Source organism: Bombus huntii, chromosome 1, assembly GCF_024542735.1.
Source record: "Bombus huntii isolate Logan2020A chromosome 1, iyBomHunt1.1, whole genome shotgun sequence".
In the NCBI taxonomy this organism is placed as follows: domain Eukaryota; kingdom Metazoa; phylum Arthropoda; class Insecta; order Hymenoptera; family Apidae; genus Bombus; species Bombus huntii.
In genome coordinates, this window is record NC_066238.1 from 7,824,183 (window position 1) to 7,851,929 (window position 27,747).

The 27,747-nt window shown below is 42.8% G+C and overlaps 1 protein-coding gene across 4 annotated transcripts in view; it reads right to left on the reverse strand.

Annotated features, from left to right (window-relative positions):
• Positions 1-762: 762 nt before the first annotated feature.
• The window catches only part of LOC126867308 (Krueppel-like factor 6), a 275,511-nt gene continuing 248,526 nt past the window's right edge, over positions 763-27,747 (reverse strand). For all 4 annotated transcript variants that reach the window (XM_050621699.1, XM_050621669.1, XM_050621689.1 and 1 more), the window contains one exon: positions 763-11,361. In XM_050621699.1, coding sequence (XP_050477656.1) covers positions 11,186-11,361 — 176 coding nt within the window. In that variant the 3' untranslated portion in view covers positions 763-11,185. The remainder of the gene's footprint in view (positions 11,362-27,747) is intronic.

Here is a 27,747-nt window from a genome sequence, read left to right on the forward strand (position 1 = left end):
AGTTCTTCCTCGAGTGATCTGATTGCATTTGTGTAAAACTAAATTAAGTACAGAAGACGAAATAAGATATTTATTTGTGTAAAAAATTTTATTACCAATTTCCAAATATTAATACCAATATTCCATTCCAAATATAAACATTTATAAATATTAGTAGTATTGTATTTTGATGTTTAGAAGCATACAGATTTCTTTATCAGAATTATTCCAGATTAAAAATTTTCTCACTTTTCCTCTCAGCCCTTCACTTTCATGAGGATAGGTCGAATTACGAATTCTCTACCTCTAAATTATCTCCATTCTTCCGAATTTTTCTATGACCAACCTCGGCGTTGCAACGAATATCCGCACAAGAAGCATTTGCTATATCCGTCGAATAGTGACTATCACATAAAAGCTAATTTCTTAATTCACGAAAGAAACGGCCACCATTTGAGAGCGAATGGGCCAGCATAAACGCTAATTCATACTAATTACGATCCTACTAAATCGATAAATATATTGCCAGTCGAGTCTACAAAGACGTATCAAGACCAACTCATTACGCTAAGATCCTAGGATCGATAAACCATAGGATCGATAAACAGAGTTAACAAATTCGACTAAAATCGAGCCTCTATTAAAGATACTCTTCTTAAACATTTTCTTGCTCATTTTTCCTCGCAACATCACATTTTACGATCTTTCATCGTAAATGACCACCAGGAATCGGTTTAATATCTCATTAGGAGGACATCTGTGTTGAAAGCAAGCTCACTCAAGCACACGATGAGAAATTTGTTTATTAATTGAATTATTTACAAAGCGCGGCCGGCCCGGTCGCTCCGTTAGCCGAATAAAGAAGCATGCGTTAATCGTTCGTTAACGCAAAAAATCATCTCTAGGTAGACAACAATTATAAATCGATGGGAATCGCATTGAACAAGATACGTTTGCGATCGAGAACGATCGAGGAAAGTATGTTAGACAAGTTCCGAAGGGGCGAAGAGCGCGCGAAACGAACCCAGAAGGTTTGTGAAAATAATAAAAGTAAAGTTGCGTCCTGGTCGACCGGGCAACGGTAGCATTGAAAGCGCTTCCCTAAATATTTTCTCAGCCCCTCTCGGCTCGATCGACACGCATCCTATGATTCCCTGTCGCGTTTCCCATCGATCGTCGCAGCAATTTCGTGCACACATCGAGTTAAAAGGTTCCGATCGCAAAGGTACGCAGGAAGAACGTTATCTCGTCGACGCTCGTCGAGCCATCCTCCGCATCCACCAATATTCGTTTCTCGATCGATGGATATGGATCGCGTTACATAGTGTGCCTCGTTTTACGAATCGATGCACTCCGAGTTCCTCCCGAAGTTAGCGATTCATGGAACTTTTTTGCTCGTTCAGCTCGCTCGCGGTTTGCTCTTGGTTTCGCCTTTGTACATGATGAAGGAATAAAATCAAGGGTAACGTTAAAAGATCAAGAACAATGCGGTAGTACAGCTCTTACGATATTAATCATAGCGGCGATATCAATGATATAAGGATAGCAATTAAGGCTCTCTGCGATTAGATTAAATAATTCACATAAAAATTTCTGCACGAAGTGATTCCTAAGAATTTGCAATTCGCACGTACATTCATCGCGTTCTTTTTTCTCTTTCGATTTTCAGCTTTTCGTACACTACCCCACCCGATAATCCATCGACTCGATAATCTACCTCGATTCACGGCACGTCGCCTTCACGAGACATTACACTTTGTTCACTCATGCATTCGGTACACCATACATCTTCGCGGTCTTTAGCTTCTTTGTACATCTTTGTTCTTCACGCACGTGCACGCAGTCGCGATCTTTCTCTCGTACACGAGTCTCCCCAGCTCTCTGTTCGTTTGTCTCAACGATCAATCATCGAAGGTTTTTCTACGAAATTGAGGGTTCGAATAATAATTTCATCTTTTTCACAGTATCTGCTTTTTTATCTCAAAGCTAAAAACGACCAGAGAGAACCAAGAAGACCAACAATAAGAAGAAGCAGAAGAAGAAGAAAGGAAAGAATTAAACGCACAAAGGACAAACTAGCAGTTTGGCTCGTTTTATCTTTCGACCAGTCCTTTGTGGCTTGTTTTCGTACCCAATCTGTGGGGCTTCCTATTTTGATAGGGTCTCTAGTATCCATAGATGTTCGCTTCAAACCTTCCAGGTTACTCAGAATCATCATATGAAAAGTGCTACCTTTACATCTACCACAGCACGCTTTTAGCATGTAAATGTCTATCAGACAACGACACGAAAAAGTAGCAATTTTCAAATTCATTTCCAGATACAATCTTATCGATATCAATAGAAGTCCGAGGATTGTTCTAACCACCTGAATTCAGAATTCAAGTTCGACAATCTTTCGGAGACAAGAAATCAAACCTCTATGAATACTATTACACAGGGATCGACGGAGAAGTAGTAACTCTTAAAAGGAGAATTTCAGGGAAACACGAGTAGATGTCAGTCGATTGTAGGACGCAACTGATCGGTATTCCTCTGTGACCTTCTCGAACGATCCGGTACACGGTGCACAATTTCGATTCTTTTCTCGACGAAATCTCGAGTTGCTGTCGGACGTGATGGAAAATTACAAAATCTCGTGTCGAAAGGTTTCGAGGCGAGTCTCTCTGTTCGTTATTCCCGCGAACGATCGCGAGGTTTTTGTGCCGTAGCTCTATTTCCTCGTCGAATCTCGAGTGTTCCTTTAGAATCGGCAAGTAGGCCTGCGTAAAGAGCAATTAGGCGTTGATTCTCGAAAGGAGATTGTTTTCACGTTTTGCGCATCGTTCGTTATCCTGTACGCTTTCTTTCCCTTTTTCTTCTTTTCTCGATCGTTCATTTCACGCTCCTCCTTTCCTTCCCGCCTAACTACTAGCGGTAATCCTAACGGAATACTCTAATTATACATTTACATTTATATTTATAATATATATAATATATTTATATATAATAATAACCAATACAAATATCACATGTGATCACCTACTAGTCTCGTTACACGAGTACTCGCTAATTCCGTTGTACAAGACGAGTCGAGCCTTCGAGAGTTTTTCAAGTCAGCGCGAAGCTCTCGACTGTTGGAAGTCGTGGCGTGTAAATTAGTCCCGGTACTTTGGAAGGATGTTCTCTGCTTCTTTTTTCTTTTATTTTCCTCGTCTTACTTGGTTTTCTTACTATTTTAGTCCGTTATATTTGTTTATCTAAATTTTCTTTTCCTTTCTTTTTTTTGGTTTTTTCTGTTTTTCTCTGCATTACTCTCGCTCGCTTTTCCTTCTTTTTCTTTTTATATTCTGTATTCTTTTATTTTATCTTTCTTTTAACGAGTCATCGTAGGATAGATTCTTAATAATCGTATACAATACAACTCGCTCGGTATTTAATCCTCGAACGATCGTCGAGACTGTTCGAACGACGAGACTCCTTTCTGGCCGACCTCTATACTCGTCGATCCCGCCTAAATTTAAAAATCGTGTAGCGCGCTTAATCGCGCTTCGATCGAAACACGCGCATCTATACGTTCTCCCGAGCGTCCACACGCAGCCTGCTCGAATCGTAGCGCGCTTTGGTGCACGCTCGTATGCGTTGTTTATACGGCAGCCCATGAAATACAAGAGCGGATGTTTTCACGGGCCTTGGGGGTAGCTTGACGTATCCCTGCATCAAACTTCGCTGGACAGCCTCAAGAAGAGCGGTGTCGAGGGATGTTTTCTCAACGAGGTGATCGATAGCCTCCGGAACGAGCTGATATAGAGCCAGACTACTGCCTGTTTTCGTTCGAAAGTGCTCGAGTTGACGAAATATTTCGATATTTCGAATATCCTTGGATATCAATTGCAAAATGTTATATTTTAATATCGTACAGCGAAATTTTTTTCTATTCTTTCAGTTCTTAGCGATCTGTAGAATAATTTCGTGGTTCCGGGATTATCTATCACCTCGGTGAGGGAACGAAGAATTAGTACACAACACAGCGTTAATAGAAGAAGATGAAGAAGAAGAAGAAGAAGACAAACAGGAAGAAATAACGCTGAGAGAAAGGAGCGACGGCTGCGCAAGCGCATTCTTCGTTTATTACAATTATATTCCCCAGCGGCAAAAAAAGCTGCGATTACAAGACTCTTTATTCGCTTAATCCCGTTCTCTCTATCTGTCTTCGATTTACTTGCCCTCTGCCTCTCTATCGCACGCATTAGTTTCGCAATTTTTCTCCTCTTTTTTTTGTATCTTTAGTTTGCGTTCCGCTTTGTCGTAATACAAAATACTCGCTTAAAGTTTCTCCACGTCTTTTTACGCGCAGGATCACACGTAATAAATCACATTATCCTAATATGTTAATATTCACAATTATACAAATAGAGATGTATACACAACGAGGTACAGAATTCCAGAAAAAAATTAGACTCGCTCGCACGAAAATTCTCGGTCTTTCGCTCGATCCCCTTTCGTCACAATAGAATCGCACAATTTCACGTAAGATATATTTATTCGTTCAAGCGTTCGCCTTTCACTCTTCACTGCAATGTATAATGCAATTATTAATACATCTAGAAACACCGTGTTCGTTTTACGTACAAGAAGAAACGTCAATGATCGACAGTTAATCGTGATTAAAACATAGAGCACGGTCGCATGTCTGTATAAAATCCCTAAAAATACTATTATACCCTACCATGAATTGTGTTGGATGACGATAGTGACTATGCAGTGACTGTTTTCCATTTTCGAAGTCAATTTCTGGCTCGCGCCACGAGATACACCTTCTTCTACCCCTTAGGGAACAACCGTCGAGCCACTACCTGCTTCTTTTTCTTTCCTTTCCCATTCTGCAGTTTTATTCTTTTCTATTTTTTTTTTCTACGGCTCATTGGAGATTAAACAACCAGGCTGTTCCAGGGGAATCGCGTCCCAATGGACGAGAGGCGATTCGTTCTCGCGGCGAGTACCTCGAAGATAGAGTCATGACCGAAATCGTTCGGTTCCTTTTCAGTTAGGCCTGGAGGCAGCCCGACTTTCCTGTGATTCGTCGGTTCTCGTGTACCTCGTGAAAAGCGATTTTTTTATCGGAATGCATTGTTCGCCTCCCTACCATCCCATGTTTTCCCTCTCATATACCCTATGCGTTGTAACCGAATTTCTTTGCTCTCGCCTTTTTTTTTCCGCCAAGAACTCTTGTTGGTATGTTATCCCTTTCCGCGTTCCTTTTCCGTCCTTCTTTACCCTTCTGTTTTTTTTTCCCGCACTTGTGTCGCATCGAGATCGAGACACGCGTACGTACATAACGTGTAGTGGGTAGACAACGATGCTATTCTTTCCTTTCCCAATATTTCCATGAGCGTGTGTGTTTGTGTTTTCTGGTATGTGCATGTGTAAATTTGCGTTTTCCGTTGTTACCTTTTTTTCATCGGTGTGCACCGTGTGTTATCGGTGGTATCGAGAGACTCGTGTCGCTATTAGTGTGTCATGAACCGCGTCTTGTCGTTTTTCTGTCGGTATACGAAGAGATAAACGTTTATCCGATCGCCTTGTTCGCGTTGAACTTTGGCTGATTCTTAGGATATATTCTCCTTGCAGATGTGCTTACGTTTGTATTAGTTCGTACGTGTGTGATATCTTAATGTATGGGTGCATATTCGTGTGAGATGAAATTAGAGACGCGGAGAAGGACGGACGCCCCTTAATACGCTGCGCCCCCTGTGATATTTTTCTTTGTTTTCTTTGATATTGTTCTTTGTTTCAATTAACTCGTTGCATGATTTTTACAAGTCTTTAAATGCCAAAGGTCACTTTTTTAAAATATAGGTATCTCTCTTCCCCACCCTCTCATAAGCATGCTTCGATCCCTCCCACATTTCTCTGCTTAGTTTTATTTCGTCTTTCTTCTTTCAACACTTTCTCTTCTTCTTTCTCGCAATTTTTGCCCCTCGTGCTTCCCCTTCTCTATCTCTCTTTCTCTCGCTCTCTCTCCCGCTCTTTCGCTTCTATACTCACACAGAAAAGCTTCAACACGCGAAACTAAATTACCCTTAGCACTTAGCCTAACCACCTTTTCCCTCGCTATTTACTTAAATCTCTTCTAAAGCTGTAATTTCCTAAAAATAACGTTAGTTCTTTAATCAGTTCGTTTCTTAGTGTATTGAATGTTACACATGCCCTATTTTTCATCGTATTCTTCCCGTTTTTTCTCTTCTCCTATTTTACGATACCTGTTCGACGACACGAACGGTAAAAATCGAACGCGTCGAATTGAATTTAAACGAAGAGTCCTCGCCTGTTTCTTCCTAAAATAGATCTTATCCCATTTTGTTCGTGCTGTTCCTTTTTTATCCCTTACGTCCTTCGGTCGCGTCTGTTTCTCACGTCGTTTCTCTTTTCTACCTTCCATTTTCATTCGAACGCTTTCTCCCCCGACACTCATCCATTCACGCCGGCTCTCTGTCACTCACGGTCTTCCTCGCTTTCACGTAAAATCCTGCAATTCACAGAGTTACTATACAACATGACTGAAAATATTTCAGACCACAATTAAGACAATTACGAATCGTGCCGCATCTGTCTGCCTTTCTTCCCCTTTCTTCCCTATTCTTCTTTCTTTTCGTGAACTGCTCGGTATTCATGTACGCTCTTCGTGCCCATGCTCGTTGGAATATTTCTTTTTTCTTCACCGTTTTCACCATCTTCTTATACACTATATTCCTCACGCTTCGTCTCGACCTTATTGTACGCAAGTATCATAAAACACTTATGTCCATCTATTGTACCTCGTACAACGATACAGTATCTTCTAAAAGATTCCTTAGAGTTTCTCTTAGGTACTTACATCTCTATCTATGTATATCCACCTATCTATATTTATAGACTTTTTTTATTCATTTATATATAATAACTCTTTTAAATCCCCCCTCCCACCCGTCCCCAATTCACCCCGATCTTTCATTCTTTCTTTTTCGTTCCGCCTTTCCTCTCTTCGTCGAACTATTTATCTGCCTATCTAAGGTGTCTATCTAACGTTCTAGCTATCCATCTATCTAAACTTCTAACTACCATTTATTAGTTTTCTTAAGGTGCCCGCTTTCTCTCGCCTTATCTTCACTCGCTCGACTTATCGTTTCTCTCTTTTAATTACACCTGTATCATCTGTCTTTCCTAATCTTCTCTATATCGACCCTTTTCATCCATTATACGCTTGCTTCGCATTGCTCGAGTTTGAAACAAACGCGGATCTTTTCATTCGCGTGCGATCCTTCGTTACGTATTATATTAATGTACGTGTATTTATATCTACAGTGTTTCGTTGGTCGCCGGGATGGAAACGCGCGAAACGCTCGTCGCGATCGCGAGGTCCGATCATTACGACTCGATCGTTCCGTCTCCTACCCCATCTTTTTCCTCTACTCCTCGTGGTTAAAGTCGCCGTCGGTCGCAGGTCGAGAAAGCTTCTCAGTCGCGCTAGATACACGAAGCGGAGAGCCCGCGAAGAGAGAAGATGGTACGAATCGTTTCGAGATTTTCCGATCTCGAGGAGCGAGAGGATCGAGCGAAACGCGGGCTCGTTTGATCGTTGGGGGGTTGCGAACGATCCGGACGACGGGTTCGTGTATGTAACGAGAGGAGCGTCGTGACCGAGCGACGAGCACCGTTTTTCGTATCCTCGTTCTCGCCACTCTCGCCCTATCAGAGACAAAGGAAAAAGAAAAAATGTGTATCGAGAAAAAAGAGCGGTCGGGGCGTCCTCTGTATCGGGGCGCCGCGCGATACCTCGCAGTATATGGCTATCAAAAAGACATCTGGCTTCTCGTTTATCTTCGTTTATCCTAAGTCCTTGTAAATGCTGCATATATATATTTACTTTATTTATAATTATCCGTGAACATGGTAACAAATAATGAAACACTGACAAAAATTGCACAATATACAAACTTAGTGTTCTGCTCTCACACTCTTTTTCTCACACTTTCTCTCTCACACGCATACTCTACCTTTTCTTCTCCTTACTTTTTTTTATGCTTTCTCCCTGTGTTGGATTCGTTTGTGTCTTTCTCTCGCTCTTTCTCACTCTCTTTCCCTATGCATGTTCGTTTTCTTTGAAAATCCTCGTCACAGCTTATACCTTTCTACAACCCCCGAAATCGTTTTTGGAACACATTCTCGCGAGGAAAAAGAAATGTGGTCACTCAAGCGTACACACCTCCTTGACACACTCACGCAAATTGACGCAAAGAAAGAAGGAAAAAAATATTATAGAGAAAAGAAGAAATACACAGGTGCCACAGACATCGAATAACGCGCATACATACATACGCAACCACACGCGCGCGAACCGCGTCGACGCTCTCATATCAGTCAGGCTTACTTGGTAGGTACGGTATCGTTACGTTCTACGTGCGTTATCAGTTAATTTATTTGGCCACTGAACATTTAAAATTTAGTTTCTTTTTTTTTATTCTTTCCCTTTAAATCTTCGTTTCGCCCGCCAGTTCGGCCGCTCTTTGCGCCGTTCCGCGCTTTCAGGTAAGATTAGTCTTCTTAAGCGGTAAACTCCTTGCCCTCACGTTCTGTTTCTCTTACTCCATTCATATTTAATCGTTTTACGTTATTACTCTATTTTCTTTTTTAATTTCTTTCTTAATCGCTTTTACTACTCTATTTTGTTCACCATTCGTTCGATGAGCGATCTGCGATCCTTCGTTCGTTCAGTCCACGGATACAATTCACATTTTTATTTCAAGTAACTAATTTGCGTTACCCCTCGTCAACGTTTTTCTTTTCTTTCATTTTTCGTTACGTTTCTCTAGTTTCTCTTTCCCCTCTTTTTTCTCGTTCCTCCTTTTTGCGTTTCCATTTATATTCCCCTCCACTGTCATTTCCCTACGTGATTTCGATCCCGTTTGTCCGCACGGAAATCGATGATTAGCGAGACAACGTTGCATATCGACCGGAAGATCATAGTGTTCCCGGGACACGCATAGTCGAGGTGAACTGCGAGCGCCGTCTGCCATCCGGGTTTTGCGTGCGTACGAGAGGGGGTGGCGTGCTCGGCGGGTGAGTCTGACGCGTGGAAACGGTTCTAGAGCTTTGTGCGGAATGTTGCCCGTTTATACTTTGTATAATCCCTTATGTATAACAATATATTGTTTCAGTGAGTAAGACGAGAATATTAAAAAATATATATATATCATTTATTTCTGTTGAGCCTCCGACAAGAATCTTGCCCGCCGCGCCGGGACGCGTCGCCACCCCCGTCCATACGTCGCGCGGTTACGCGTGAAACAAAACAGGAGAACGTTACCTAGAAAGCAATCGTACAAAAGTACAAAGTCAGATTCCGTATATACTTTTTTTTCTCCACTTATTTTCGTTAAAAACCATAGGACGCGCGCCACTACGAAAGAAGCCCCGTTCGGTCGAATTCTTTTTTAAGGAAAAAAGTACCCTCGAACCGGTGTTCGAGGGTTGTACGCGATTCTTTCTTCCTTAAAAATCACTCGTGAATATTCTCGATGAGTAAAACGGTCGAATCTATCGTTGAATAGGATCATTCTAGCGTTCTTTTTTTTTTTTTCTCGTCTATCGTATATATCGGTATCATTCGCACAAGCTCCCGGTGGAAACGAGGCTATGGTAAAAGGACGAAAGGGCGGCGAACCGGATCATCGGTCGAATGGAGGTGCCTCGCGATATAATTCGCACTGTAAATTTGGGATTAGCGCACGGCACGGGTAAACTTTGCCTCCGTCGAAACTGGCCGAAATCACGTATTCAATTACGGTTCGTCCTCTCGCTTCGTGCCCTCATCCGCCGCCCCCTTACAACACACCTCCGTGTGACACGGTTCCGCGTTCCACCGGGTCGCGAATACAATTTCGATTATTGCCACCCGTCGAAGGATCGAAGCTCAAAAGCGTCGTGCACGTTTCCCACCCACCAACTGCTTTTCCCGTGGCCCCCATTCATTGGGATATAAGAGGGAGAAGCATAGTACGCGTGTATACGTGTAATATATATGGTTTTCTCTGTGTATACGTGTAAGAAAGAAGAGGGTAAATGAAAGAGAAAGGAAATAACGTTTTGGCACCGATAGACAGCGTATTATTGTCCTCGCGAACCGGGTTTCCTTGACTTTCGTTCGAATCTAAACGCGACGCCTTTGAAACATCGTCAGATCGGTGTTTCTCAAACTGTGTGCGCTACGTTTCATCCTTTTATCAGGTTTCTTTTATCATTATTCTTTTACTATTTTAATTTATCTTAATTATCGTTTCTTCTTTCTCTTTTTTTTGCGTTAGTTAAAGTTTCGGTTTCTGGAATTCGACCGTTTTACGGAAGGCAGACGGCTTACAAGGGTTCACACACGAACTGTACACCGCTGTCGCCGGACAATTTCGCTCGTTCGATAAACTTCCTCTGACTCCGAAGCAGCCATTCGCGTAGGCTATATCTCCGACGGTACACGCGCCGATCTTACAATTTAATGAATTGGCAGTGATTAACTTCCCGGGACGAGACTCGTAGCGCGTTGTCTTCCAGCTGCTCGCCCCGGTGGCTCCGTCTAATCGCATCAACAATACCAGTCTAATCCGCATCTGATCGTTGTCGACCCACCTGCTGTCTCTAGTGCAAGCGTTTCTCGCGTAGTAAATGTCATCAGACCTTCTTCCTGTCTCTACTCCTCGCCTTTTAGTCTAAACGAATTGCCTCGAAGAACAGAGGAACGCGCGTCTACCTGTTTTTCCGATTGCGATTTCCAATTGCAATCGTCAACCTACGAAGTGTCTTGAATCTATAATCTCAACGACACGGTTCAAAACCGATCGTTTATCGTTCGTCGATCGATTGTTGTCCGTTCTAATGGATAATCGCCACCAGAAGTGGCCGTTCTTCACCGATCGTCTCGCTCATCATCGATTCCCTCTTATAGACAGTATCAAAGCCCGCAGAATATCTTGCGATCGTATTACTCCGACGAAAATCGTGGCCAAATTGAGGGCCATCGTAGCGGTCGATCGTCGGTGATCGAGTTCGATGTGAATCGTCAGGTATCTGTGGAAAAAACGCAATCACGTGGAGGCCGTGTTGCTCGACGGCCTCGGGAATCCTCGGGAAGGAAGGAGCTTCGTCTGCCGGTCCTGGACTGTTCCGCGCGTTGAGGACCGTTCTCTATGACGATCGATTACACGTGTCTCTTCATATGGAGGGCTAGATGATCGCTGCGAGAGAAGCATCGGTCGCAATGCCGACACTTGAACGGTTTCGCGCCAGTGTGCTTGCGATAGTGGCGCGTCAGCTCGTCGGAACGCGCGAATCGCCACTCGCAACCCTCCCAGCTGCACTTATACGGCTTCTCTCCTGGAACGAAATAAAATCGATATATTAGTTACGATGATTTACCTTACTTTGAAGAAATTTCTTCATTGTAGCAACTGTTACAGGTTATACAAGAGCATATAAGCAAATTTTGGAATAAATTCTTGTATCTAGAAGACACTAAGGATTAATCCCTTGATAAAATTTAGGAAAAGCGAGCGATCTACGCTTCAAGAATCGAGAGTTAGATGACTTCCGTTTAGATTCGAGGGACTAAATTATTCCAGGCGTGGAAATCGGAAACATAATTACCATACTAAAACTAGTAACACGCAACTTATCCTGATCGTGAAAATTTTAATAAGCTTCACATATGTACTAACCTCCATAACTTTCCGATATTCCGCGACACAATAGACGTGCACACGACGAAAGGGGTTTTATTGTCCCGGCCACGCGCGTCCCTTAAAATTACTAAAACCGAGGACGGTATATAAAATTCCACGTATAAAACGCTGCCGGCTGGTGGATCGACAATAAAGTGGCGGGCGACTGAAGGAGGAATGGATCCTCTGGTAGCACGTGTGCCGCGACAAGGGACGATCATGGAACGGCTGGCACATTATTAACACGTAAATAATCTATTTGGTAATATAGAAAGAGGCTGACGTTGATGAGACCGCATTACAGGACAGGAAATGCGGACGCGCCACCTGTGGCGCTTTGCTGTTGTGTTTAACAAACTGTTAGGACTTCGTGTCGTGTAAAAGGAGGAGAGAGTGAAAATTAAAAAATAAAAAGCAAAATATCGGAAAAAAGATAAAGACCAATTGATAAGAATGCGGGTAAGCATTTGATCGTTGCATGTAAAGAGAGAATTGTCTCGATTTGAGATTAGGGGATTTTTGTTAAATAAAATATCGTAGAAAATGGGGAAAGCATAGTGGAAAGACTGGAAGAACTCTCAAAGACCTTAAAGCCCGCTATTAAAGGTTGAAAAACTTGGAAAGACTTTGTCTTGGTGGATTTAGCAAGGCGCTAGCAGTTTGAAAGGCAGCTAGGAAGATTGAAGCAACTCCGGGGGCTTCGATGATTGTCGTTAAAGTTTCAGAGACGCTTCATCGTGGCTTTTCAGAAAAGTAGCAGAATCGAAAGCAAGTTTTTGTCTTCGACGGAAGGTGATTCTCCTCGTCCAATGTTTGTCGCGTCTCTAATCAAGACGAAGTGTATACGCTATTCCTTCATAAAAACGAAAGAATGGGGGAGCGCGTAATGGCGACCGCGTGGAAAAGGCGATATAAACGCGCGTATGAAACCGCGAAGTAAAACGTTTTGACATCTACATCGTGCGACCCTAAACTTAATGAATTAAAAAAGAAAAAAAGAGAGGTACTGACAGGGAGAATCACGAGAAAAGGAGCAGGAGAGAGAAGAAGCCTTTAACGCAGTCGACATTCGCGTGATGTGCTGTTTTTATTGTCGCGTGCTTGTTTGCGCGCGGCTGCGAACGCTTCGCGTGTAATTTAGACGCGGTAATGTCGTGGTCGTACCGCGAACGCGTGATCTTAAAAAAATTCGCGTCACCGTAATATTGTTCTCCCTCGCGTCGTATCATACCACTAATCGCTCAAAGAAATTCGCGAACGAAATTTAATGTAATCTTTGATCGCGATTTTTTTTTCGCAATAATAATGTTTTCCTGGAATAATTCATCAACCTTCTTTCTTTACGCAAAGCAAGCTAGACTCGAACATAGTAGAGAAAAAGGTTGTAACGTTTCACTAATCCTCTCTGCGAATCCTCTCACCGCAGCAAGAAGCAAAACTTTCTCCCTTTCAACGTTCTCCACGATCGTGCAACCACTTTACAAGCCCAGGGACCTACCTAACGACGCACCAACGCGGGCACCCTACTTCATTCAATTCCAGTAACACGCTCCGACCGCTTTTTTTAAACGCACGCAATCCCCATCGTGTCGAGCTATCGCCGAAGACATCCGTGAAGCCATTCGTTACGATTTCCTTAATATTCCCCTCCTCTTCCACGGGAGGATCAATTCCTGCAAACGAATTGACGAGGAGAAAATTCTACTCGATGCCGTGCGCCGGAAGACAAGACAGAGTTACGACTGACGTTTACTCAACATCGATGCACGGAGGTTGGAAAAATTTACACAGCATCCAATTCCTAGCCTCGAAATTGTTCCGCGACGAGATTCGCTTTTTCCACGAGTTTCACCCCATCGTGGGAAGTAACGACGACAAATCCAGCGCGAACGTGGCGACGCATAACCAAATCCGATTCTCTCACACCTCGTGTCACGCTGGTTGGTTGCTTTGTCAGAGATAGCCGCGACTTTCTATAGAAAAAACGACGCTCACGTCCTCGTGTATCCTTCCGTGTGCGTTCGGTTGAACTACCCTCGCGCGGGCATCCGTGAGATGGGGGATGAGCGTCATCTTCCCGTGCACGACTAGAAATTGCCGCAGCCAGGGCTGGCAGCAAGAATTTCGTGAACGATAAGGATAAACTGTTCGGAGGTGGCGAAGCAATATATTCGCGAGGCTGCTGCGAATACATTCCCGGCGCTTGAGTGGCGGAAGGAAAAATTGGTGACTGCATAAGGGCAGAACTTGAGTCTCGCGCTTCCGTTCTAGGAACGGCGACGTGACTTGTGTCGAGTTTGCTATTGCTTTGCGATGTATCGATGAAAGCGGCATTCCTGATTTAGATTCAGGATAGTTGTTTGATTCGACGTTATTTTGCGCGGAATAGAACTAATTTTGTATACTTGAAATAACATGTAAATACAAGATGACTCAGAAAAATTTTAATAAAACTGGAATGTGCTATAGATCTTTTCCGAATATGCATAGGGAATATCGATAGAGCTAGAGGTTGAATGCTTAGTGCAACAGCATTTATATCTGTAATACAGCTCCTTTCTCGATGCAACTGCAATGTGCAGCTGCGTTTCGGAGTAGAGTAAATAGAACAGTGGAGCAAAGCCATCGAAAAATGGATTCTCGTGTTTTATATGAATAATGCGCACCATTTCGAAGAATTATATGGAGACATTCTGTAAATTTACGTATTCGAATATTCATGATGTTGGAATAGCAATTTTTAAGTGTGCACTTTAAAACATCCCCCTTTCTTCTTTCTTTTTTTCTGTAAAACAACGAAACGTCAAACAATCATAATCCCATTACCCTCTCATCATTATAACCCTCTGGCCGTATCTACACCCTCTAACTTTATCTCTGTACACCGATCCCCTATCTCTATGCCCTCTCATTATCAGGACATTAGTCCCTCTCGATCAATAATGCACCTTCCATTTCACCTTTGCCTCATTCTACCGTGGAATCGCACCCTTCCCCCCTACAACCTAAAATCCCCGGCCGCGAACAGAATTACAGAAAAAATCAACGGGGCCATTACACGTGCAATTAAACGAACCAAAAAAAAAGGGAAGGGAGAGAGAAGGAAAAAGCAGAGAAAGAACGAAAAACAAATAGAGAGAGAAGGCGAAAAAAGAAAGGGAGAAAAAGCAGGAAAAAATCAACGTGCGACGTGTCGCGTGCGTGCATAGGCCCCATCGAAAAGGCAAATTGAATTTCGAGTAACCATGGTGACTGCGTAACGTGGCGAACGACCGCAGTCAGTGTGTGTCGCCCGCGAGAGACACGCGCGCGTGTATTATGCGTCGAACAGAAGCGTGTGCGGGTCAGTCAACTTGGACTCGTGTGAGTGTGCGTGTCACGGCCGCGGCGGAGACGCGCGCCAGGTGGACGGGGCGGAACGATGTGTAGGTGCATCGTGCATTGCGCATTTTATCGCCGCATAATGGCCTCCCGGCGGTTCGTTACCACCTACGTAATAAAGCCATATTAAACAGGACGGCTTAAAGTGTTAACCTGCTCTACCCTCTCGACGTCCCGCCTCTGTTCTGCGCTCGTTTCGAGCCCGTAACGAACGTTGCTAAACGACGCGATACGTCAGCCCCGCGCAACCCCCTATCCCATACCACCAGCTTTGTTCCGTACGAGTATCAGTCGTCTGTTTATCTCCTTTGTTGATGTGCGTGCACAGTTCGGGAGATTGGGTAATTTCTTCCTGCCCTCCGAAGAAGGGGTGCTGTTATTGTTCGATGGTACCGAGGGTAGTGTTTCCCTTGGTCGCATAGTCGTGCGTTACCCGAGCCCTCGGATGCCGGGGAAAAATAGGATTAAGGTTTTATTAACAATAAGTTAAAACGCTTCGATGGTTTCGCAGGCGTTTCGAGATACTGATGCTTCGAATAACGCTTATTCGATATTCTTCGAGCGATTTTTATAAAATCCATGTGACCCATGGAGAACGAAACTTCCCAACGCACTTACCATTATAACGAATTCTCGTTCACCGTCCTAACTGTATTTTATGCACATCGTCCTTAAATTCCGCGTATATTCCATGCAAACCAGACCCGGTACAAATAGAACATGATAGAGGAAGAGGGATGCGAGGACAGTCGCGGCGGCGAGGAAAGCTAGAAGTGGCTGGTTTCACGTAGTCCTCGATGACGTTCGTCCCGTTCGGCGTAGAAACGATTTTTCTATGTCCTTCCCTCCATCTGACGTTCCTCGAGAGGTCTGAGTGGGTCGGTATTGCGTCGATATGTCAGACCGTCCCTGGCAATGTGTGTTCGTCGTCTTTGCATTTTATTAAGTCCGTCGTCGGCGACGATGTATAGGCTACCTTCCGTCATGTCGCCCAGGGATAGGACAACCGGAATTTATGACCAAGGATTCCATCCCTAGTCCTGTCTCTCTTCTACTCCTTTTCTTTCTATTTCTTTCCTGTCCTCTGTCCTTTACATCCGAACACGTTCCGCGCGAGAAACGTTTCGACGAGAGAAACGCGCCTAATACCGAAGGACGTTTCGTGGATCCGCATGACAGATAGGTGGACGTGGAAGATTCTTTTTCTTTCTCGTTTCTAGTGTGCGCGCGTGCACCATCGAGAGATTCTGAGAGACGAGAATCCGCCAGGTCGATGGAAGTAAAATTTTTTACAGTTTCGACATGCTAGAGATTCTGGTTGTCCAGCATAGGATATTCAGACGAACCAGCAGCGATATCCTGACGGAGAAGATCGATCAGGAATCTGGGAATAACTTTATGCATGTTCTTCCTCGCGGAGAGAATTTTTCCTGACAGCATTGAAATTCTTTCATGTACAGGAAGTTGAGAGATGGCTGGAGAATACCGAAAGATATTTGTTTATGTTTATTTATATTTAAATAAATATTTATAGTTACTGCTCTGACCGTGTCCTGTATTTTTCTTGAAATTCTTCACGGACTTCAAATGTGAATTGCGAATTTCGATCGTGAAAATTTGAATGATTCTCGACGATGCATGAAATTTATAACATGGAAATATCTGCGAAGTTTTCCTTCACGATTTGATTGCCAGTAAATCGCTGTTAGTCAGTAAACGCAGGTCGCAAAGTAAAATTTCGTTGAACGTTAGTATCGCAAGCTTTCGCGAAACGGTTTTACGTTGCACTTTCCGGGGAGAGATACGATATTTCTTTCGTCACTCGTGTCGATGGAAAATGTCAAATTACGATGAAAATTTTGCGAGCGAATATTTTCTAAAATTACGTGTCGGCGAAAATGAAAATTTAATTAACTCCGATCTGTATGTATCCTCCATTAAAAGTCTATCATTTCTTTCTTTTCTTCTTTTTTTTTTTTTTTTTTTTTATTAAAGCTCCATAACCAAACAGACATAATACTGCGGGCTAAATACGATAAAAAATTGAGAAAAAAGTTTAATTTCCTTCGCGAAGCGGAGCACTTCAATTTCCAACGAAGCAAAAATCGAGGATCGGCGTTCGAAAAAATCTTGATCCGTTCCACTTGCGCGGAAGTCGGAACGGCGGAGAACCGGATTTTCTTCATTTTCTTTCGTAGAAATATCGTAGACTGTAAAGCGGTAACAGCTTTCTTCCTGCAAAGAATTGCGCGTCCCACAAAGCGAGACATGATTTTCTACAGCTGCGAACGTTTAACCCCCCGCCGCTGCAGCGTTGTATTAATACGAAGAAAGGATCGTGAAAATTACTCGACCCTGAGGACTGTCTCGTTAAATTTAACTTCTTTCAAGATTGTCCGCGACAAAAATTCGATAAAGTAAAGCCGGTTGATCGTTTAAGGGAGAAAAGGTGAATTGTGAAACAAAAAAAAAGAGAAGAAAAGAGGAAATAGAAAAGAAGAATTCGAGCAAAATATTACGAACCGCGCGAAAAATTTCCAGTCCGCGTAACAAAGGGCGAAACTTCGCAAACCACAAAAGAAGATTCTACATTGTTCTACGAGAACCATTGTAGCGGACGCTGTACAACTCTTTTTTATTTTTCCGCATTTAGCTGGTTTTAAAGGACGCTATTCCTACCGTTACGATCGTGTGACAATTTTACAACCGGACGATACAATTTTCTATCGGTATTTTAATCAAAGTTCGAAGACTCTTCGAACTGTAATAAATTTTTCCACTGATCCACGAATATCGAAAAATATCTAACGAATAACGGAACGACATATCCAACGTTCTTTCCGTAAGAATTAATAAAACTCATCACGTTCTAGAATACGTTTAGCTGGAATTGCAAGAGACTGTCTTGTAAGGTTGCTTGATAGATTGTTCGCGGTGGTAGCGAATTTACGTTCGCACGATACGAAGGGTTCCCGGGTACGATGTTTTATATTTTTTCCCGCCGTTCCACTTGAGAAACGACGTTGTCAAACCCCACCCCTAGACAGGGGCGGATCAGGAAAATTTTGCTAGGGAATCGGGTTGGCAAGTCGTTGCTTTTTCGAGGGACAAATTTTGCGCCGGGACGGCGGCACTGCGGCGCGCGGTCGTATACTAAAATAGGATGAAGCACGATAGAAATGAAAAATGAAACGGGATTTCCCGTAAAGAAATATCGTGCGCCCCGAAAGAGAAGCGTATGAGGTGTTTGTTTCGGAAGGGCGCGGCATTTATTTCGGAAACGGAAACGTTTCGGCGGATATAAAACAGGATCTCAAAAGAAGAATGGGGATAAAATCACGTGTTTCGAGGGAAAGAAAGAAGTACTTCCGTAAAGAACTAACTTTCACGCGGAACTTTTACTCACTCAGCATCCTTCGACTTTCTAATTATGGACTTCGCGTTGTTTATGTTTCGGGAAATAATTTCATAAATTTGTGTAAAGCAAAGTGTGCGACATTTCGTGGACAGGATTTACGTCAGAAATAACAGGAAAAGTCGCAGGTTGTAACATACTTAAGAAGGATTTGATCTCCTGTAAATGCAGCGTGTCTGAGCATATACGGAATATTCTACTTGTATTTCGTAGATAGCAACCAAAAGCAGAAGTGTTATCGTGTTGAATTTTATGAAACTACTACAAAGCCAAAGATTTTTTCTATTTACGTATAACCAACCGTCCTCCCTTTGGAAAGAAATATTTTGCAAAGAAATTGTATTCTTTTATCAGAACAACGTGCGTCACTATAACTGGCCTACTCTACTGGCAATAATTCCACAATGCAGCGCACCAAATATTCGGACTTTCCAAAAACACAAACCAAAAACTATATGCGATCTACTACTTCCAGCTACTATTTCCTACCCTGTAACATTAAATTTAGTCATTTCAAAGATGAAAGTACTCCCTCTAATTAACCATAGAGTCGCGTAAGAGATTCGGTGCGAAACGTCACACGCGTAAAACTTCTTAGCGTCTCGGAGTAAGTTGTAACGGAAAGTTGAAACGGTCGATCGTTGAAGATCGATGACAGGGCGCGTGGTTTTCCCGGTAGTGTGCAACGGTGTGTGCGAGTACACCCGGGTTCTTGGCTGCCTGTTTCCGTCCCAGCGGTATCGACTACGGTTAGAGATAGCACGTTCCTCGTGTTGTGAACTGCGGTTTCGCTGTCAACTGTAGCGAGAACTTTGACGACGTTTCCAATTGTTTGCGGTGCCAGGGTACCGGGGATCGACAGTGGCGAACGAGGGACGGCGGCGGCTTCTAACTTCGCTGCGTGTTTCGAACGTATTTCGAACAGTGCCCGAGGTACGAATCGATATGTACGTACGCGGAGATCACCCGTGTCTCACGTGTCTGTATGCATGTGCACACGCGTATCCACGCAAGACAAAGCAAGAGAGGGTTACATGCATACATGTACGCCCTCGTTCATTATATAGTATCAGAACATATTCTGATTTTACGCAAGATGTGATAATTGGTCCAAATTACCAAGGAAGCGATAATCGACCAGCATTTTGCATTCATGCAAGAATTTAATCTTATTATAAAGTTAAGCTTCTTCGCCTAAGATTTTAAACGAGATAATAATTCTCAAAGGTTTCAATAATAACGCCTATTTGAGACTCACTTCATTTTCTAAAAATATTCTAATACTTATGAGTGGAAGTGTGTAAGGTATAATCTGTAACCGAACGAACTTTCCTGTAAATAATACAAGGGTCGGGAAGATTATTTCGGGAATAATGCAGCAGCCGTTGATAAGAATTTTAAGTATTCACCGATTGCCCCGGTTGCAAGTACGCGCGTGGGAATGCGAATAATCGAGCAGTGAATTAATCAGAGTATCATTTGGGAATCGATGCACGACAAAAGCTTCAGGTTTAAGAGTTTCCAGCCGCTTTGCCGCGGTGAGCAAGTTAGACAGCTTAGCGCTGAACACTTAAAGGAGGAGCTATAGAGTTGTGTCTAGTCTGAACTGATCAGGATCGCCCAGGGTAAAACACACAGGCTCCGGGGTTAGGTCCGGGTTAAATCGCACTTAATGCCGAAGACTCGAGATTCGGCAAGCTGCTAATTAGTTTGTACAAACCACCTAGTCCTACCGAGGAATCTCTCTTCTGCAAAATCGCCTCTCAGAAGTTCCTATTGACTCTTATATCGTTTGAAATATAATAAATAGAGTTATTTGAATCACCTAATCTTCAACATCTTAAAATTCAATCTTGAACATTGCACAGAATAATCAAACTTGTTGTATATTATGGATACCATTAGTCTTTAAGTAAGCAATCTATTTTCAAATGTAGATCATCTAGAAATTGTTCGTAATCGAATTTGGTGAATTACAAGGCAAATTATTTAGCTGCACTCAAATGTCGTTTTGATTCAAATAATTCTATCGCATTCTATCATTCAAACAACGAACGAAGCAAGCAACGGTGGAAACAAAGATCGACCCACGCCACGATCAATCGACGCGTATCGAGGAAAATACGCGAGAGGCTTCGTGTTTGAGGTTTAAGCGTAAGAGTAAACGCTTTCAATCTTGCGGATACATTCGCCTAAAGGCAGAAATACGCGAAAAGGGTGGGAAACCAGTGGCCCGAGTTCGGTTTCTCCCGCTATTTTATTTAAGAATCGTATTACTGCAATGTGTCGTGGCTTGAAATTCCTGATAACAATGCGGGGCCACCCCTCTCATATCGACGTGTGGAGAAATTTTGGATTATACTCAAGTAGGGAACGAAGATTTATTCCAAAGCCGACCGCAGGATTTCTCGTTTCCCCGAGTGGCCATTTATATTGCAGAAAGAAAACTTTCGAACACCTTGACTGATGTAATGTTGCTTTGGGAGGCTCACGGCTGAAAATTATTGGATTAAAGTCGATCGATTTGATTGCAGAGAAACACCAGTCTTGTCTTATTTTAGAGAACTAAAACATTTTAAGTACGCTCACCATATTTTACTTTGTTTAGTTAGGTAAATAACGTTCACTTGTAAACAGCTCATGCAGATAATTTCAGAATAATTTAATCAGACGGAATAATAAACATACAAAAACCTATCATTTTAGTCTGCTCATTCTGCGTGTCCTCAGATATTTCATATTATAACAAGAATTTGGGGAAAGCAAAAATGGCAGAATAAACGATTATAAAGCAATTTAAAACCTTGAGTCTTTTTCATCTGGAATTTACGTTTGATTTGACACAAAGGAGCACATGCGGCGTCTACGTCGATTAAATTTCGTAGTCAGAATCCTTTCGAACTAGAGTCAGAAACGAATGTAGCGGCACAAGAGTTAGAATTCGATTCTTTTGCTTCGGAGTATCAAGACCGTTAGATCACAGGTATTGTAAGGAGTAATGAATTCCGAGCAAAACAATGCCGCCGCTACATGTAACCGTAAAACAAGACAAATTTGAATCTCCCGACTTCCCCCCGTCTATTATAAATAAACGGACGCGATCGCAAACGGATCATTATAAACTGTGACCAAATGACTATATACACACTTTCGCGACTAGGACTTTTTTAAATACATTAACGATTTCACCTACTGGTAGTCTCATTATTCAACCTCCTACACGAACAACCGAGGCGTTCAAGAGCAGGTTGGAAACGACTGGAGAAGTTGATTTCCAAATCCCAGGTCCGATAACGCAATAACTCCTCGCGTTGTTTGTTTTCAAAGAGAATAACGCGTTCTGGTCCCCTCGCTAGCTCGATAAATTATCTGCTCGTGCTTTCCTTATTTTTCGCGTGGGAACAATAGCCGCCGACTCGACGCGAAATTTGAAAGGTTTCAATACATCCCTCGCGGTGAATGCAAAGAGGAAACGCTCTGGTAATGTGCAGAACGGCCTCTTCCGAATGGCTAGAACGCATCGCGAGCAGTCACGTAGCGATAAATAATTTTCCAGGGCCTGTGTGTATCGGTCGCGCTCTCCGCAGCCTTTTATTATTTTCCTCATCCTTCGTTTGATTTAAGCGCGTTCGAACGCCATCCTATTTCTAAGGCGTAAATTATCGCGCCTTGGCTGACCTATTTGCGGCTGTTGCCTCTCGCTGCGTAATATTATTCGCTCGAACGACAATCAGTACGTTACTTTGACCGATATCCGACGATCGAGGAAAACCGTGTACTCGATCATCGAGTTGTTACACGAAGTTGTAATTAAAAACGGGACGATCGAAACTGGTTATTGGTTCCGCGAAACCGATCAGGAGAGATCGATGAGACGCGAATGACGTTATCATAATACGACTCATCTTGGAAATGATTCGCAAAAACGCGATGATAACGTGAAAATATTTTCGTCAAGACCTTTGTCGAAGTTTATTAAAAATTCAGTGACACGATCGAAGTGGTTTGAACGTATAGAGTTTTCCTTCTCTCTGATTTTTCTTTTCCCATGAACTCGACGCGAGGACGTTCGATCAATGCCGGACAAATCCACGGGATAACGAATCTGTCGTTCCTTAATTTTCCAAATATATTGACATTCCATCAACGAGCACTAAGGGAACGATTGCGAAAAGTTTCCAACGAAACGATTGGACTCCGTAGAGGGATCAAAGTCCTGTCCACAGCTCGAGACGCGAGAACAATGGTGTTTGGAATGGAATTCCGGAACAGAAAGTCTCTGTAATTGGAAATCTCTCTCTTTTTCCCTTCTTCTTTCCCATCTTCGTCTTCTTCTTCGGGCGTATAGTTGCTGGGAGACTGGTTGGACCATCGGATCGATAGTTCCTCGATTCCCACGAGGAAATCGTATAGAAAGGCTTTGCCAGCGTAAAAACGGAGAAATCACTGAAACGCGATATTGACGGGCAAAGTGGATAAACAAGGAACAAATCCTGTTTCCTCGAAAATGTTTAACGCTCTCCTGGCAATACTTTTCGTTCGAACAATCGTGTCCCGTTAAACGTCTCGACAAATCCATCTCGACGTCGATGCAATCGTTGTGTGCCTATTCCATTTCGCCAACTGAATGAAACAAAACGCCGAAAACAAAAATGCAACGTTTCCATTCTGCGATATATATCGTGAACGACGAAATCGGAGTTAGAGAAAACCCGTGCTTCACAGCGAGACCATAACGCCGCGGTCGATCTCATCAACTTGGCTCCGCTGTTTAGAGTTAACATCTTATCGGCTCGTTAGAAGGGAATTAACAGGACCCTGGACGATGGCTTTGACTGTTAAATCGTCTAATCGGATCGATTCGTCGTTAAGACGAGAGTCTTGAAACGTAGTGAGAGGGAGATCCCAAGGAGAGCTGGGTCAGGGATGAACGACCTCCTGCTGGCCCGGCGGATATCTACATGCCGAAAGATCCTCGAAAGGAAAGTTCGCCGATGGAATTCGTAACGAGCCTTCATGTTGACTCGGCCACACGATCGCCCGTACTCCGTGATTCGACGATTCGCCTCGTTTCGCGTCCCGGTCCTCGCGAACGCTCCTTCCAAGCCGGCAGTAATTAGATTCGCCGACCGAGATCAAAGTATACCGGTATTTCCATCTCTGGAAGAAAGTTGCTCGCGGACTTTTCTCCGCCCGCCTTCAGCCAACTTTTTCGTTTGCGTCTCTTACCAGCACTACCTTTTCTTCTCTCTTTCTATCCTCGTCTCTTCGAATTCGTTGGAATCTGAGAAGGCAACATCGACGGTGGATAACCATACGCGTGCCTAGCATTGAAGGTTCGTACTTGATTTCGATGATAAAATTTGATTCGAGAAATAAAAGAACGGTGGTTGAAGTGTCTAAAATATTGAACTATTTTCATAAGTAATAAGATTATTCTCGGTAGGGATTGCTCGTTGAAAATAAACAGCTATCTGGATATTTCCGCAAATTGTTTGTTATTCCTACACCAGCTTTTCTAATCCTCTTTTACAAAATTGCTAAATCGCTCATATAGATGTTTATATATTTACGGAGAGTTCAAAGATCTAAAACTCTAAAGGATTATATACTATGTAAAAACATATAAAAAATACAGAATAAAGTACACGTTATTATATTTCGGAGATAAAACAAATATTTATTTAGCTTTGAAAGTTTGAAAATCGAATGAAATAAATTTGTACTCTCAGAAAAACAGCTACTTATAGAACGACATAACAAAAACGATAAAAGTATATTCTATCAAGAACCTGTACTCGGCACAATCGTGTACAGCAGACGGACTAGCAAACACAATGGGACATCGAAAACTGGTTACTCGAAAAGGAAACAATATCGGATTGGATTAAGCGAAACCCTGTGAACGTCGAAGCGTTACACGAGTCCGCGGGGCGAACGATTAACTGGAAAATCCCGGGGATCCGTCAGCGGGAACATCCGTCACCGGGAAACCAATTACGACGGAGGTAATAGCCGGCTAGGGGGCAGGACACGCGTGGCGTCCTTTTCAGCCAGTTCTCCCCGACCAACGTTTTCAGCGAAATAAACGTTCGACCGTAGTACGATACGTGCGCAGACATCGTCTGGTGCAGCGCGTTCCAAGCACGAAGGGAGATCCTTGCGTCAGGACGAATTCATAACAGAGTCATAATTGCGGGACGGGGCCCCACAGTATGCATAATCCCGTAGTTAGCAGTTCTGCTTAACGATCCGCGAGAAGCAATCCCGACGTACCTGCCACGCTGCAGGATGAAGGTATCCCAGCCAACCTCTCTCTTATTGCCAACCCTCTCACCCTCTGTCTGTCTCTTCTCTTTTATTTCTATTTCTTTCCCTTTTCGCCCCGTTCTTTTCACGTACCTATTCCCTTCTCGCTACTTTTCGCTAGTTCTTTCTGTTTTCTTATTTTCTTCGTCTTGCTAGCATTACTCTGCTTTTATTCATTTCCTATTTACTTGTTTTAACTTTCGAAACAAGCGATGAACGAAATTATCGACAGATGTTCGTTAAAAACTTGTATAAATTTATAAACGAGGTGACTGAAGTTTACAAGATATTTTAGAAGAAAACTACTCGGTGGAAATACTTTTTTTTTATCACTGTGTAATTGTATTTAGGATGATTCGAATAGAAATGGTTGCATAGAAATATACTGTACAGATCCAAATTCTTCCACCTTGGTTTGCGTTCACCTTGTACTGCTCTAGCGTTTCCCCTTCCTTGTCCCCTTTTGTTCCTGTTTCTCTGTAATTCTCTTCTTCCATCAACCTGTCCCATACCTATTCGCTTCTCTAGGAATACTCTCGCTAAGCTCATCCTCCCTAATACAGAGGCTGAAATTACACATCTGTGCGCTTTCCTGTAGACACGAAGCAACGTGTATGGATGCAGATGTGCACACGCGGATAGGTAAATAAACACATATGAAGGCGGCCGTGCGCGCACGTGTAACTATTCACGTGCGTAAATATATGTGGACGCGTATACACGTTTAATCACTTGTACGTACAATATTACAGGGACGAGGGCGCGTGTGCTCGCGGCGAAACACTCCGGGATCCGATGTAATGATGGAGCGGATTTTCAGATAAATTTATGAAAGACACGATGCATGTGAAATGAATCGCGTGATTAAATATTTGACGGCTACCCGCCAGGTCAACGATGTATTTTACCGTTGAAAAATTTACATCGAATCGAATTCGATCAATTCGACTTGCATTTCACGTCAAACTACATTTTGAAATTCGGAACATGGTAATTTGAGTGGCATTTCAAAACGAAACATTTTACAGAGCATTAGAGGTAGTTACGAAACGTAAGTAGAATGTAGACTGAACTGGCCAGGCCAACGGGTTTAAAGTCTAGTGCAAACGAACAATGCGATACTGTTGTAATTTAGTACTGCACTTGCATTCCCGTCATCAGAAACACAAAAAAAAATAACCGATGCTTCTACATATGTATATGTAAGAACACCAAGAGTGATTTTGTAGACGTGGAATCAACGTACGCAGATAATTACGCGCGTGTACACCTGAACGCGTATCTACTCCCGCCGAAGGGATTTGAAGCGTAAAGAGACAAAAAGCATGAAAAGAGAAGGGATGAAGGGGGTTGCAAGCGGAACGAGAAAGAGGAGAATCCTCGTTAATTACAGTCCTCCGCCATCACCTGCTGCCGCAACCAACGGGGAATAACCGCGAGACGAAGAAGAGAGAAGCGGTATCTGCATGATAATAACATGTTCGGTCAGTTCCTCGCACAAAGTAACGCAACTTACCGAAGTGACGGGGATGTTGGAAGATTATTCATGTTTCACATGTTTCGTTCGTTTCCTCGTGATGAATGTTTATCATAGATGAAACGGAGAAGCATGCTTTTTCGAAAATTATCTTTGCATACTCAGTATGCCTAAATAAGCAAACGAACGAATAAAGATGGTTCAGGGTAGTAAATATTAAGTATTTGATTTTGAATAAATTCTAAAAGAGGAATCGTAGAAAACCAAAAGGGTAGATCGAGTTTCCTTGTTTACATTTTATCATAACTACAAAATCATATCCAATTTCTGAAAACCATCTTTTCACTCGAATATCTCGTACGATAAATAATCGCGATAGCTATATCAAAATCCGATTAAACGAAAATCTTTACCACGAAGCAAGCCGCCTTGTTACATTCTCATTAGGAGATAAGCGTAATTTAAGTTGTACCGCGAAATGCAAAGAACGGTTATTCTCTCTATCGATCGAAGAAAACACACAGGTAGACTGGTTCGATGGTATTAAACATGTATCATCCGGTTTCGCGCACATGGGCCTCGCATTCATCCGGTTCGCGTACACGATTCGAGTACCCCAGAGCCGTCGTACAAGCCGAACAGGCTCCCTTAATTCGGCTTCGTAATTAATTATGCATTGTTATTTACCGCGATAAGGGAGACAGGGAACGCGTCGGGGAATTTATCCCTGGTTGCTCACCGAGATACGTCCGCGATTGTTTCCCGTCCGTTCCCCACCGTCAGACGCCAGGGATAATCGCGTGACTAACGATTAACTGAATCGCGAAGAAAGGGCGCGCGGTGTCGCGTGAAACGCGCAAAATTATCGAGCGACCGCACGGTATCGTACAAAGACAGACGCGTTCTGTAACGTTTATTAATGGCCAGCATCGGTACATTTGATAATTGGTAACGCGCGTCACCTTAATTACAGAAAGCGTGATGAATGTTCGTAAGAACCGAAGGAATACTTTACGCTGCTTGGTCATCGAATTAGAATCGCTAAAAACTTTCCAACATTTTTCATTTTCTTTTTTGTCAAACTGAAAGGAACGAATGAACTCTATAATAGCGAAATGTATTAAGTACTAAAGTGTTATACACGTCTTAACACTTTGTGTTTTCTTCTATTTGCCTTGATTATGTACTTTCTAACGCGCAACGATGTGCTGTGTAATTTATGTTTTCATTATGACAATGTTAAATGATCTGGGATGGGTGCACGTGTGATTTGAATGGATTCTAAGCATTTTCAGTGGCAATAGAAATCGAATCATTTGTATGACTATTAAATATCTTTTGATGAAAGAAACTCTGTTATTTGTGATTGAACGTCAAAAATGAAATTTTTACATATGTTTCTAATTCGATGATCAGTGACTACACTCGATCATTATCGCAAGCTCTACCATTCAACCGAT